This window comes from Lichenostomus cassidix, chromosome 22, assembly GCF_008360975.1.
Source record: "Lichenostomus cassidix isolate B80296 chromosome 22, HeHo_3.0, whole genome shotgun sequence".
In the NCBI taxonomy this organism is placed as follows: Eukaryota; Metazoa; Chordata; class Aves; order Passeriformes; family Meliphagidae; genus Lichenostomus; species Lichenostomus cassidix.
This window is the reverse complement of record NC_139502.1, coordinates 132242-146529: the sequence shown is the minus strand read 5'-3', so window position 1 is coordinate 146529 and position 14288 is coordinate 132242. Positions and strand designations below refer to the sequence as shown.

Genomic DNA, 14288 nt, shown 5'->3' with positions numbered 1-14288 from the left:
GGCCGGAGCGCGATGCGGCGCGGACGCTGGATAGCGCCGGTCGGACCGGTGCTCTCGGCGGGGCCTCTCAGGCGGGGATTCAGTCGCGCTGCTGTCCCCGGGACACCTCCCGCAGCGGTGGGGGTACCAGAGGCACCAGCTGCATGGCCGCTTCCCCCCTCGCCCGCCCCGGGAGAGGCCACCGCAGCCCCTCGGGGATGTATACGTTCCTGCTCGGCAGAGCACTAGCAGCCGCCACTCCCACGGCCGCCCCTGCCCTCCCGGCAATAGCGTACAGGCAGAGGGGACCCGCCGCAGGGGTCTCCATTTGCCTCACCTTTGGAAAAGCAGAGACGAGACACTGTTTGTGTTGGTTTATTTATTAATTCATAGTCCGATAGCTGGTGTACAGGGAAATGATCTATACATCAGGGCCTAAGACAGGGAGATCCAAAAGGCTTGTTTCCATAACAATTAAAAAAAGAAAAGAAAAGTAATTTTTAAAACTTCTAAAAAGCTTCTAGTGTGCAGACTGCAGCATTCTCTAGGCTCAATGTTGGGTGCAGCCTCTCCCTACCAGCCCTACAAGCAATCTGAGCGCGAAGCAATGTCACTGCAGGTGCCTGGCACAGTTGCAGCACAGCACATTCCCTACAGCATACACAAGGCCAAAGCACTGGACCCACACACTACTCTAGGGTGATGCTACGGAGTCAGCTGTTGCAGTGGGTCTAGGGAGGTTATTGTACGCAGCACGGGTGATGGATGGAGAGTCTGTGCCTATATGGCTCAACTTCAGGGTGGGGAGGGGACTGCTTTGCTCTCCAAGGCTAAGCTGGGTCAGTTGCTTCACTGCAGAGAGGCTTCTTCTTGGCTGCAGGGCAGCCAGGGGCTCTCCCAGCAGATGTGCACCCAGTGCAAGGCAGAGCTGCCCTGCCAAGGCCACCATCACATGGCCTGAAGCTGGAGGTGGGCTTGTTCTGCACCTGGCCACAGAGAACAAACTCAGACTCTGCAAAGCAGCTCTATGGCCACTTCCAGAAGAAAGAGCAGGGGGTCCCCACGTCACTGTGCTACAAAGGCCAGGTCCCCACATCGGTTAGGTAAAGGACAGGGTCAGGGACCTGGGATCAAGCGCCACTACCTGCACCCTGCGCTGCTGGGGTCAAGTATTACAACAGGTTCAGTCTACTGCCTGACTGAACTGCCTGGGCAGCTCTGCCCAGCCCTGCTCTCCTGCTGGCCTGGGGCAGCACATTCCACCTGGAAAAAATGCAGCCACCGGGGCAGCAGGCCCCATGTCTCTGGGATTGGTCCCGGGAGGGTCAGTACACAGGGCTACATCCTCCCGTGCAGGGAGGCCAGGGTCCCTGCAAAGCCCTTGCCTGTGGTGCATATTGCAGGGCTGCTGGCTATTGCTAGCTCCTGGCTCATCTCCTGAGCAGATATTGTGCTGAGTAGAGCTAGGCACAACCCTATGCGTGGCACAAGCACCCCCTGCTCTGTCTCACTGCACATGCTCCCTGGGCTGCACCTTGTCGCAGGCTTACAGCTTCAACGCAGCTGGAGCCAACACAACCTGGGGCTGGACCATGGGCAGGCCCATGGGACTGCACCTCTAGGCCCCCCTCTTCAGGCCAGGAAGGTGCCAGGCTCAGGCAGAGGGGCACAGGACAGGGGCTGGCTGCTGCCCTCTCACTCCTATAGCCTTCCTGCTCCATTCACTAGAGCTGCTCACATATTCCAAAGGCTTTGCCCATCCTGCAGCCTGAAGAGGTATTTGAGAGCAGAGCTGTTAGTGCTTTGTACATACTGCTAGAGTGTCCCTAGGGGTTTGCATAGTATTTATTGGTTCATATACACAAGGCTGATTGCTGTACAGTTTACACTTTCAACATAAGCAACGAGCTCAGTGCTCAGCTCAGAGCTCTGCCCTGGCGGGAGACTTTGAATGTGCTGGGGAGAGGAAGGGCAGCCCTGCACCAGTCCCAGTGCCCAGGGCAGCTGTGCTCCCTGCAGCCTCCCCTCACACCCTCTGGCCACTGCTGCCCTCCCCAAAACCCAACACTCACAGGGAGGGATGAGAAGCAAGTCCAGCAGAGGCAGCACAGGCATCTGGGGGGGGGGGGGGTGGGGGCAAGCACCTCTCCTTCCATGGTGAGCAGCACCATGCTGTCCCAGCTTTCCTCTTGCAGCTGGAGCACAGACGTGGGGATGCATCTACACACACAGTCACACAGAGGTGGAATATCTTTCCCTCTCATTTTCTTCTACTCCAGCTCTTGCCTCCCAAAGGAGCTGAGAACACACCCCTGGTGTGTGCTGCTGTCTCTGGGCTCCTGGCAGCAGCGGGGCAGGGACGGAGGCCCCTCATCAGTTTTAAGTACTGTAGCTCATGCGTCTTGCAGTCAGACAGTCATGCGGATAGGAGGGTAAGTATGTCTCATACAGAAATCATGCCATTAGCCTATAGAAACATGTACAGCCAGCCCTGCTCCCCTCCACTCTCTGCTCTCCTCTTCTCTCTTCTCAGGTATGTGTCAGAACGTGTGTGAAATTCAGTGGTTTGGTGTTGAGGTGTGATCCTGGAGAGACACAGAGAGACACAGAAATGGGGTTACCAGGAATTCATGGTGGCACATCCAGGATAAATGGTGGGCGCAGCCAGGTATATGGCTGGGAAGTCCCTTCTGTACACTGTGTTTGTCCCACATGCACCCATTCTGCCAAGCAACCACAAGACCAGTTTTGGGGGGGTGTCAGAGAGACAGCAACAGACCAATGACATCGATGGTATTGCTCCATCTGCAGAGAGCAGCAAGCAGGAGCCGAGCTGCACCAACAGCAACGTGGCACTGGGTAGGAGCTGGGAGAGCTGCTTTAGGTTTTGGGATGGAGGAGGCCAGCCTTGAGCCCCCCACCTCAGCTAGGGTGACTGACTGCACCCCACTCTCCCAGCAGTGAGGAAGACCTTCCCCAGTGCACGCCCTGGGCCACTTTCACACAACGGAAAACTGCAAAAGCAAAGCAACAGGAGTGGTGTCCCAGAGAGAGGCAGAGCCAGGGACTGTCTGGGGAGTGAGGCAGGCAGAGGGGGTCAGAGCCTGCATGAACATGTGCCCACAAGCATAAGCCTCTTGGCTGTCACACCCACAGAGAGCTCACTAACGGAGTGGAAAGAGAAGGGAGAGGGAGGACAGACAGAGCCATGCATGTACAGCAGAGGCCAGAGGACCAGCTGCTCCTGCACAGCAGCCTCTCACGGGGTTCAGGCAGTGCTGGGCAGCTGGGGAGCACACATGCAACACCATCCCCCAGTGCTGCACTGCCAGCCCAGCAGTGAGTGTGCACAGAAAAATGATGCAGCTAGGCTCAAGTGTGCTGTGACAAGCATCCTGCCTTCAACCTGGTCTAATCCCACTCCACAGGAGAGGCAGGGGACCAGGGAATGCACAAGACTCAAGGGGTGATTCTGAGCTCAATGGAGTCAGTGGAAGAAATGTCCTAGGTCAAAGGCAGGTGCCCTGTCATCAGCCCCTACAAGTGTCATGTTCCTGCACTCACCACTCCTGCATCCCTACTGCCCCGACAACCACCAGCAGCACCCTGCCAAGACCTGCCCCCGCATCCTGGCTTCAGCAGACCTCACTGCTATCCTCTCCATGGCTGGCAGAGGCAGCTGCTACATCTCCCAGAACACTGCTGTGAGCAGAGGCAGTAGCCCATGACCCCACAGAACCAGGACACCCTTCATCTGACCCACAGCTCTGCCAGTGCCCAGCTGCACCCCTTGGGAAGGGGACACCAAGGCACCAGCTCCAAGGGCTGGTCTCATCTTACACAAGGCTGCACAGTTAGTGCTGATGCATGAAGGGAGCAGTTCTGCTTAGACCCCATGTAAATGCAATCCAGTCCCTGGAGCAGCTTTGGACAAAGAACATTCCTCTGCTGTAGCCCAGCATAACCAGGACGAACAACTCTGTGGCCCTCTCACTGAGGACCATCACCCTGAACACCCAGGATGCTCTCACTACAGTAGCAGCCCCTGGCACTGTGGCTGCAGTGGGGTGCTGTGCACACAGCTGGCCGGAACATCACTGTAGAGCAGGGCACCCTGTGCCCACAGCATCCAGGAGCAGGTTAGCAGCAGGGGCACACTGCTGCCCACCCTCAGTATTTTGATGCAGCACAGCAAACCCTCTCTGCAGGCTGACAGCTAGGCACAGCCCTACTACACTTCCCCCAGGAGAATGTGCATGACCAGCAGCTCAGTGCAGGCAGCAGCATGGGGAGCCAGGACAGAAGGAAGAGCAAAGGTAGGGTTACCTCAAAAGAGGCCATTTGAGGGGTCACTGCTTCCCCCTTTTCAGGCTGGCTCGTTTCACTATCTGAGCCCCCATCCTGCCCCCAGAGACCTCTGGTTTCGGGACACTCGCTCGCACCTCCTCCTGAGGAAGCCGCAGGGGCAGGAAGCAGGACATCACCCAGGTGAACAGACAGACACAGAGAAGAGGACAGAAGAGGGAAAGGCAGAGTCAGTTGGCAGAAAACACCAAGCAAGAAGACTGGTGCAGTGGACAAGATTTACCCCTGGAAGCCTTAGAGGGGAAAGAGGAAAGGAGAGCAGGGCAGAAGAAGGGACAAAGAGTGACATAGTTCCAGAGCCTGAGAGTCCTGCAGAAGTGGTGCTGGCCCAGAAGGCAGGCTGCCTGCAAGACAGGGCTATGAGCCACACTGTACCTTGGCACCCAGACCATCACGGTGCAAGATGGAGTATTTCATGAAGTGATCATCCTCAGCCTCCAGGCCTTGGGGCTCCTGTAGGGAGCCCTCCAGAATCAGCTCCTCCTGTTCCTGCCTGTCACCCATGTCACCAGGACCCAGCTGACGCACCACCTTCCGGATAATCTGTGGAGACCCACACAGCTGGGTGTCACAGCTAGCCCCAGGGCATCATGCCTCCCTCCTCACCCAGTCTGGTCCTAAACTGCACGTGGTGTGCAGCCTCGGTCCCATGAGCTGGAGAAGTGCCGTGACTGTAACCGAAGACAGTGGGACACGAATGCCCTTCATGGGCCCCTGGGCGACAGGGAGAAACAGGGCAGCTGGGCGGAGGGGAGAAGAGAAAGGCTGCCGCATGCCCTTACCCTGATCTTGCCCCTGATCACTCACCTTCTTGGTGATGATATTGCCTTGATCATCTGTGAACTGCTCCTCAGTCACCTGCTCTCCAGGGAGATGAAGGGCTTCATTCCCCTGCAGGAACAGGAGGGAGATCAAAGCATTTGAGGGCGGTGGGGGGAATTCTTTTGCAGACAGAACAACACTCCTGACATGCACCCCACAGCCTCTGTCTCCCACCCTGCCCTGACCCTTCACTGCTTTCCTCTGTATCTGCCCAGGGGCGGATCTCTCAGCTCCCCCGCTTGTTACCTTCAGGAGGACGCGCCGGCGGACGACTCTGGCAGAGAGAGCCTCCTCGTCATCCGCCAGCCCCTGGCTCTCCCCGAGCTCCTTGTCAAGCTCACGGTGGGCGTGTTTGAGCAGGAAGCGAACAGAGCCCCTGACGATGTGCATGACGTTCTGGCAGCTGACCAGGAAGAAGGCCAGGAGCACCAGAGCGATCAGCAACTGGGCCAAGAAAGCCCACATCCTGCCTCTGCACTCACGGCTGCACGTGTGCCCGCGGGTTGAGCCCGCTGTCAGAACTCAACCATGCTATCCAGCCAGGCTGGATCGAGTCCTGCGGGTCTGCAGCCTGCCCACGCAGTCCCCCGGCTCTGCGGGAGCTGCTGTAACCTTAGCTGCTGCAGCTCTGCTGGCTGTGGGCGGCGAGAAGGGAGCAGGCAGGTGGGGCAGTCCTTTGCAGTCACAGCTTCTCTCAAAGTCATGTGGCCAGGACTGCCCCGGCCAGGCAGTAACCAGGACGACTGTGTCCCTCTTCTCTGTCAGCTTGCCCAGCAGCCTGTCCCCCTGACTAAGGTTGGGAGGGCAGCATGCAGTCCTCCGTCACAGGACAAGTGAAGCCCTGGGCAAAAGCCAGGGCTTTGGGATGTCATTGGAATCAGATGTGACTCAGGTAATGCACACAGGAGAGCTGAGCAGCCACCTCCAAGCATGGCCGTGCTGCTGGGACAGCTGTGCGTGCCCTGGCTGGGGAAAGGTGCTTGCCCTCACCTTGTACCTGCTGGCTCTGTGAGACAGTGGCATGAAGCCCACCACCCAGCCTGACCCCTGGACCAGCTCTATTTTTGGCTCCAGCAGGCTGTTGGGCTAGCAGCCAGGGCAGATACTCAATAAGGAAGCAGTCTGGGAGGTTGGCTGGGTTATAAATGGAGAGCAAGAGCTCAGGTATCAAGCACAGCAGGCTATTCTGGGCTGAGAGGCACCCTCAGGGGCAGGAAGTGTGCCAGGAGAGTTGAGGACCTGGCCTTGCAGCAGGCTCCAGAAAAGGCTGTCCATAGGGTCACCACTTCCTGCAGGGCGAGCCCCCTGCTCCTACCCTCACCTGCCCAAAGAAGCGGCTGTCGGCCTCCTCCTGCCAGCCGCCTGTGGGGTGCTGAGACTGCCAGTCGCTGTCCTCTGCAGAGCTGATCCGCATCAGCTCCACGGCTGGCACCAGGACCTGCTCTTGCTCCTGGCTCTGTGCCCCAGAGGCTGAGGTGTGCGTTGGGAGCAGCCTTCGGGTGACTCCCTCCTGCCAGGAGCCCGCTGTCAGGTCCTGTAGGCAGGAGATAAAGGAGCCTTCTGCATTCCAGTCCCTCAGCCTGGGCACCGGAGAGGGACAGGGATAGGGAGAGAGAGACAGAGAGAGAGAGGCAGTCAGCTTTGCCATGGAGTGCTGCACCCTGAGCACTATCCGAGCTCTGGCAGGCACACCGGCGCAGCCTGCACCCCACCAGATGCTGGCTCTCCAGCTCACGGTGCTGCTGGGTGCCTAGCAGAAGCAGCACAAAACACACGCATGCACAAAAGGCATAGGCCACATCCACGCCATGCTCCCTGCCCATCCCACAGCCTCACACCTTGGCTGCCAGGGCCTGAGGCAAGAGCATGCTGTGCTCTAATGGTCTAGTGTGGTCTAGCTCTAATGTGATCTAATGCTGTGGAGCATTGCTTGGTGCTGCCAGGGACCTCATGGGTCCAGTGCCACTGGGAATGTGGGAGGTGGCAGCCCAGGTTAGGGTTAGCTCTGGTAAGCACAACCTACATGCAGGGCCTGGCTATCTGACTGGTGTCCTTCCCAGGTGCTCTGCAAGGAGCCCTCCACAGCACTGCCAGAAAGGCATGAGGCACTTGGCCCAACCATTGTTCTATGTACCACAGAGGCCTGGGCTCCAGAGCTGGAGACCAGCAGAGAAGCAAGCACAGCCTGGAGATTATTGCAGCTGGCCCAACATAGGGCAGTAGCTGGCAAAGCAGTTGTATTCCCCTACCACGGTCACCGTGGTGCCCCAGCCTGCAGTACCTGTCTGCACTCTTCTCCACAGCATGGCTAAACGTAGGTGATGTCATGATCCTGGTTTGCACCTTCTGCTGAACTGAAACAAAAGAGACTTCACTCTCCGGGTCCTGCTCCCCAGTCCCTGGTTGATGATCACCAGATGGCATCTTCCCCTCTGGCCTGTGCCCCTCCTCCTGCTCTAGAAGGTCAATCAGGCCATTCATGGCATCTGAGTCCACTGTGTCATCCTCAACCAGGTCCATAGAGCCCATGTGGTCTGGGCCATGAGCATCTGCTAGAAGTTGCCCTGGGAACCGGCCTTCACTTGTGGCATCCGAGTCCTCAGCCTTGCTGCACTCCAGAGAGGAGTCCTCAGCAGTCACCAGCGAGGGGGTGAGCCCCGAGGACCACACCTGCATGTCGGACATCTCCATCAGGGCATCCTGCTCAGTGGCAGCCATGGGGATAGCATCCATGATGGCCACCTCATTCCAGTACTGGTCGGCACGCAGTGGGGATGGCAGTGTGTAATGCAGGGAGGCAGGGGACAGCAGCTCGTCCTGCAGCGAAGCGTAACCTATATGGGCAGACAGAGGCATCATCTCCAGCAGCCGTCTCACGCACGCACAAGCACAGTAGGGCAAAAGGGAAACAGCTTCTGGGAAGATGCCTGCCCCAAGGACAGTAATGGTCATGCCACAGCGCCCTGTGGCCAGGCTGAGCAGGACTGTGCTCACAGCAGCGGCTTCTTTCACATGGTCCCTGCAAATGCTGCCATGCCTCCCTTCAAGTCCTGGGGCTGGTTTGGGCAGGCCCTGGGGCTGCCTCCTCCCCGTGAGGAGGACTAGCCTGTGTTCACACAATGCTCCATCCACACTGCAGGACACAGTGCCCTCTTTGCTACCCTGTTCCATCAGACCCCTGGTCCCTGCCCACAGCCCCCATCCAGCATCAGCTGGCTGGCAGTTAGCCTGAAGTTCAAGTAGCCGAGTCTGGCAGGCACCAACTCTCAAAGCCAAACACTCTCCACAGCACAGAAGAGCAGGTTGGAAGTACCATGAGCAGAGAAAGATGGCCCTGGTATGTGCCATGCAACCCCACGACCTAGCAGGAGGCAGCCAGGGCCTTACAACCCTGGTGGTGTCTCCAGGGGTACAAGCCATTGTTATGTCTCATCACCCAGGGCCATGTGCACAGCTCAGGCACATCCATCTGAACTACAACCAAGCCAGGCACTCCCACCCGTGCAGGTGGCTTTGCTCAGCATTTTTCAGCTCTGAGCCATTTTTTCACCCCTGGAGATCAGCAGTGAACCTGTTCTGCTCCCCCAGCAGCCAGGGAATGACAGCCACAGCCAAGGCACAGGGTACAGCTGGGAATCTTGGCACAGAAAGGGCACCTTACCCATGGGCAGGTGCCTGGCCAGGGGCATGCAGTGCAGTGTCAGAGAGGGAAAAAGGGTGGGACCATGCAGGAGGAGAAGGTCTGGGATGGCTGCCTTCAAGCATGACAGCTGTAAGAGGGGCAGTCCCTGATGACATGCAGTTGCTGGAGCAGGATGCAGCTCCCAGAGGGCTTAGCTGAGGTGGAGACAGTGGAGACAGGCAGCGGAGGAAGATGAGAGAAGGAGAGACCAGGATGAGCTCAGAGGACAAAGGTGAAAAGAAGTGACCCACAGGAGTGCCCGCACCTGGCAGCACTAGGTGGCATGTTTGAGAAAACAGAACAAGGGGAGAGACAGAGAGGGAGAGAGCGATGAGCTAGCGCTGCGGGGCAGAGCCACAGTGCAGGGCTGTAGCAGCACAAAGCCCTGCCCCTGTCTGGTGTGCCGGCTCCCCAGCAGCATATGCCACAGCTGACTCCAGCTGTGTACCAACATCCAGGCACAGTCCACCTGGGATCCAACCCAGGCACACCACCACAGCTGTACAGCTAGGATTCTGTGAGCTCCCTAGCCATTGCTCAGCTTGCACAGTCAGAGGCACCTCTTACTGGCACACTGGGATACGGAACGGATGTCAATCCCACCTGGAGAGTTTGTGAGAAAGCAGTTTGGCAGAGCCAAGCTTTCTGCGGCATAGGCCCCAAGTCAAGAGGCCACATCTGTCGGCCAACTTGTGCAAACTGGGCTCTCAGTAGGTGCAACCTGGTCAGGTAAGATACCAGCCCTGATCTCTCTGCACAGACTGTGCCCCCGGGGCCCTCTTGTGTTCCCTGCTAGAAACTGGGGCTCACCATTCATCTGGGATGGTGAGAGGGAGTAGTCTCTGTCCGTATAGCGCCAGTTTCCCTTCAGGCTGCGGCTCTGTCGACCGGAGCCCTCCAGCATGTTGACAATCTCGCTGCGGTCGATATTTCTCAGTGCCGTGTACAGATTCTCAACTGCAGGGGGAAGATGGTGTCAGCAAACTGGTCACTTGGAGGGACACAGCCATGTCCCAGACACCCTCCAGGTGGGCAGGGAGGGCAAGTATGCATGAACTACCACTGTAAAACCAGCCAGCAGTCCCTGAAGATGCACACACTGCTCTGCACAGCTAGCCCTGACACCTCTGTGTCTGTAAAAGGGCACCACAACTACTCACTCTTGACATTCTTGCCCTCGCGGCTGACCCAGAGGTTGAGTAAGGCTATGCTCTGCTCCAGAAGGGAGTTGGGGTTCTCCACACGTATCCTGTTGATGTCATCAACCCCAAACTGCAGCTCACGTGCCAGCTCTGGGGAAAACACATCAGTATCACACACTCTGGTGTCCACCACAAGGCTAGGGACATTGTGAAGGACTCAGCCAGGAGCAGTGCAAAGACCCTCTGTTACATACAACTGAGCACAGCAGAACATGCAGGAGCAGGAGCTGGGATGGGGCAGAGGTTGAAGCCTCCCTGCTCAGGCTGGCTGTGACCAGCAAGTAGCGTCTCATGCTAAGGAGAAGTGTGGGTTCTGCCATTGGGTGTGTGGCTGCAACGAACAGTAGCAATGCATACAACTCATAAAGAAGCCCTAGCCTGGTACCCATGCATGTGAATATGTGCACAGCCATGGGAAGGTTCACTTCAGTGCCCCAGGATGCTCACAGCCAGGGCGCAGTGCAAAGCAGTCACTACACCTGGCAGCACACTTCCAGCCTCCCTAAATGTCAGCTTTCCGAGAAGTGTTGTGCATCCTCCGAACTGCCAGTTGTGGACTCACCGGCCCAGCTGAGGCCCAGCTGCTCTGCTATGTCAACCATCTTCTGGTCTGCCTTGTCCGTGCTGCTCAAAGAGCCTGGAGGAGAAGAGGGAGTCATAGATTCAGCTACACAGGGCTCTGCACCAGAGTGGTGAGGGGAATGGAGTGCTGGCCATGGGGGTCACACAGACTCGCAGGCACAGCACTGCCCTGCAGGCAGGACTAAGGAAACCTCCAGGGAAAGGGAAGTTGCCATGAGTACAACTATGACAGGGTCATTCCAGCCTTTCCACTGGCTTGGGCACTCCAAGTGCAGGTAGTGATTGGGCTGGAATGGTCCCAGCAGGTGCATACCAAAACTGGTCTCACTTAGAATGCTGTATCGCTCCCGCAGAGACAATGGTGTCAGTGTTCTCCTTCGCTCATCACTGCTGCTTCCCTGCGAAAGTGGTGACAAACCAAGGGGTCAACGGCTTGAAAAGAGGCCCTGACACAACAGCTTCTCCTCCAGCTCCAGAGTGGCATGACATGGCCACATGGAGCTGCTGAAGAATAAGAAATGAGAGCGAGGGCTGTCCCCCATACTTGGGGGAGGGATGGGCCCTCACTGCCCCCTACCAGAGTGCCAGAGACCCAACACTGACCTTGGTGCAGGGTGGTATGCTGATGTTCAGGTGACAGAGCACATGCTGGAGGTCCTCGTATTTCATGGCCTTGCGCAAGAAAGACAGGGAGCCGCTGGCTTCCCGGCTGCTGTCCCGGACCTGAGTGCCAGAGCCCAGTTAGGTGGTCTGGCACAAGCCAAGGGCCCTAACTGCTCACGCAGTCCTGCACCCTGACATTACCTTGATGGGGATGACAAGACGATTCTCCCGGAAGGACTGGAAGAGGAAGGTGCGGGGCTGAGTGGCCTTCTTGACAGGCACCAAGTTCCCTGAGAGTTCAACATGCAAAGGCATCCCCTCTACCACCTGGCAGGGAGCAGAAAACATGCTCAGACCCTGTGTAGAGCTGCTTCTCTGGCTCCTCGACAGGGCAGATAACCCTGACTCTCCTAGCCAGGCCAGGGCCAGGCCATTCCACTGGCATCTGTTTCCCCTCACTTTGTCAGCCCTCTCCCCACTGCCCTCCACATACGCTGCTGGGGACAAACCTCAATGTCTCTGCTGCGGGCCACCTCAGTGAAGTTCTCATGCTGCTCTAAAGTCTTGTCAACCTTGTCATCAGTCATGCAGTAGCAGCGCAGCCGGCCTTCTCGTGCATCATTCATCTTGGCAAACACCACAAATTTGGCCATGTAGGGCACAGCTGTCAGCTCCTTGTACAGCATGGTGGCAAAGTGCACAGCCTCGGCTGTGCGTGGGCAGTCGGCCAGCCAGAACCTGCAGGAGATCTGGGTCAGGGTGCTGCTGGGCAGTGGCACCAGGGAGCTGCCCCCACCCCCTCAATAGCCTACTGGACTGAAGAGGAAGCCCTAAGAGTTTTGGATACAGGTGTAGCCCCATCTGTGATGGGGACCCACCCAAGTACAAATAATGGCCCCCTTCCTTCTGCACACCCAGTTGTCATGAGTGTTTCCTGATACGTGCTCAGGCAGCATGGGGGTCTCAAGGCTAGAAGAAACTGCCCTTTATGTAGGAATGAGGCAGCACCAGGGCTAAGGGCCTTTCCCGGCAAAGGCTGTAATAAGGCCCAAGAAGCACCAAATGTCCCCAGATGGGCACACATTTGGCCAGGACTCACCTGGCAGACACATTGGTGGTAAAGTTAGCACACTCATTTTCATAGACCAGCTTTGTGGTGCCTGTTATATCTTCCCACTGGGCTTGGGCTGTCCCTCCTGCAGCAGAAAGCAAGGGTGAGCATACTGTCTTTCCAGAAGCCTGGGGTCTGCATCCCCTGGGCATTTGCTTCCTCCACCACTGTGCCCTTTCCTGAGCTCCCTGGAGCTGCATTCCCCTGAGGCAGCCCAGCCCATCCACCAGGGAGAGCACGCTCACAGCCTCACCGATCACACTGCAGAGCAGACGTAGGCTGGTGGTGTCACCTTCGCCACTGTCTCGGGGATTGTCCTTCCAGGATGGTGGCAGTGGGATACGGAGACCAATGGGGCGGTGGAACTTCCTCCGTCGTGGCTCCACTGTGACAATGGGGCTGAAGGTCGCTTGGTTCCCCAGCAGCTTAGTCACCAACTCATCAGGCACAGGCTGTGCCTGCGGGTAGCACAAGGATGGGCATCAGGGATGGTTTTTCCCCAGGCTGGGTCACAGCCTGGGTTTGCCGCCCAGCAGCAAGAACTTGTTGCAGAAGCATTTCTGGGCCCCAGGCCAGGCTCTCTGGGACTCACCTGGAGGGCCAGCCTCACTCTCTTGGTGACAGCAGTGTCTGGGAAGGTGGCCTGTACCATGGGCACCAGTGTGCTTTTCAAACACCCTCCCTCAGGGCCAATCATATCGCAGTCCTGGCAAATCCGGGACATGACCACAAAGTAGAGAGGGAAGTCAGTGGTGATGATGCGGCAGACCCTCTTCTTATCCAGCTCCTCCTGGCTCTCCAGCTCTGCAAGGGCAGTATAACAATCAGTGCTCCTACACCAAGCCTGTGCCTGTCACCCAACACCCCTGCGTGCTGCCATGCCACTCAGCCCCATCCCACCACCCAGGCCACGGCAGCCCTGCCTGCAGGGAACTGTGAGGTGTGGAGCCCCTGACTTCCTGGCACGCTCACCCTCGTCCATGCCGTTGAGCAACTGGTCCATGTAGCTCTCCTCATAGCGGTTGCGGTGCTCCTTCCAGATAGAGCCGTTCTCGCTGCGCAATACTACCAGCTCACGGTCTCCACGTCCATATGAAGCAAAGTGTGGAATCTCCACAATGACAGGGCTGCAGATAGCAGAGGAAGGCCACTGGCACCCACAAGGTGCAACAAGGACACACAGGCAGCAAGGTGGCCCTGGGCAGAGTGCCTGCCCATGCTGTGCAGCCACTGGGGGAAGAACTGATGACCTCCCTCTCTCTGGGAAAGAGGGCTCTGCATCTAGTGGGACAGGCCTGGTCAGGGCTTTTCTGCCACTGTTCTGTTACTCTTGAATGACCCACCCTAGAAACATGCTGTGCCCAACAAGAGGCGGGATTGAGGAAGACCTCAAGAAGCAGAGATGGGCAGAGGTCTTGCCCCAGGTGGTAAAGACTCCAGAAGAGTCTAGATCTGTTCCCAGTCCTGAGGGATGATGCTGGTGTGGGCAGCCCAATCTGCTCTTTTTCCAGCTGTGCTCACCTGAGGAACTGGGCACCAGCAGGCCCCAGAGCGATGATCCGACTGCCCAGACCCTCCTCCTCAGCCAGTGGTGGGGGTGCAGGTAGCTTTTGGGGCTTCACCAGGCGGCAGGTAATGCGGGTTGGTGCAGCACAGGCACGGGGTGGGATGACAACGCGCAGACCATGGTGCCGGCTGCCCCGCATGGAGCCACCACGGGCATCCACCATGAAGCTCACCAGGAACCTGGAGTGGACAGAGGCATGGGCAGGTGGACACCTTCAGCCAGCTCATGCACAGAGCATGCATATGTTGCACAGGCTGGGCACTCACCCTGTGTGCACGGGGCTGGCCACTGGGCTGATATTATCTGAGGTCTCAGTGGCAGGGCTGCTGGGGATCAGTGAATCCTCATCAAACTCCTTGGAAGGCTGTGTAAGGC

General features: G+C 57.7%; 1 protein-coding gene across 11 annotated transcripts in view; it reads right to left on the bottom strand.

Annotated features, from left to right (window-relative positions):
• Positions 1 to 343: 343 nt before the first annotated feature.
• Positions 344 to 14288, bottom strand: part of ANK1 (ankyrin 1) — a 55756-nt gene continuing 41811 nt past the window's right edge. For 8 of the 11 annotated variants that reach the window (XM_085080704.1, XM_085080706.1, XM_085080702.1 and 5 more), the window contains 19 exons: positions 14180 to 14277; positions 13868 to 14092; positions 13319 to 13473; positions 12939 to 13150; positions 12600 to 12804; positions 12335 to 12431; positions 11745 to 11973; positions 11437 to 11562; positions 11236 to 11355; positions 10946 to 11030; positions 10613 to 10687; positions 10009 to 10140; positions 9659 to 9805; positions 7448 to 8000; positions 6488 to 6746; positions 5152 to 5235; positions 4720 to 4887; positions 4306 to 4427; positions 344 to 2564 (listed from right to left, as the gene is read on the bottom strand). In XM_085080704.1, the coding sequence (XP_084936830.1) occupies positions 4329 to 4427; positions 4720 to 4887; positions 5152 to 5235; positions 6488 to 6746; positions 7448 to 8000; positions 9659 to 9805; positions 10009 to 10140; positions 10613 to 10687; positions 10946 to 11030; positions 11236 to 11355; positions 11437 to 11562; positions 11745 to 11973; positions 12335 to 12431; positions 12600 to 12804; positions 12939 to 13150; positions 13319 to 13473; positions 13868 to 14092; positions 14180 to 14277 (3069 nt within the window). In that variant the 3' untranslated portion in view covers positions 344 to 2564; positions 4306 to 4328. Of the gene's footprint in view, positions 2565 to 4305; positions 4428 to 4719; positions 4888 to 5151; positions 5236 to 6487; positions 6747 to 7447; positions 8001 to 9658; positions 9806 to 10008; positions 10141 to 10612; positions 10688 to 10945; positions 11031 to 11235; positions 11356 to 11436; positions 11563 to 11744; positions 11974 to 12334; positions 12432 to 12599; positions 12805 to 12938; positions 13151 to 13318; positions 13474 to 13867; positions 14093 to 14179; positions 14278 to 14288 lie in introns of those variants that run through there. The other 3 variants (XM_085080707.1, XM_085080703.1, XM_085080710.1) reach the window with 3 other exon arrangements.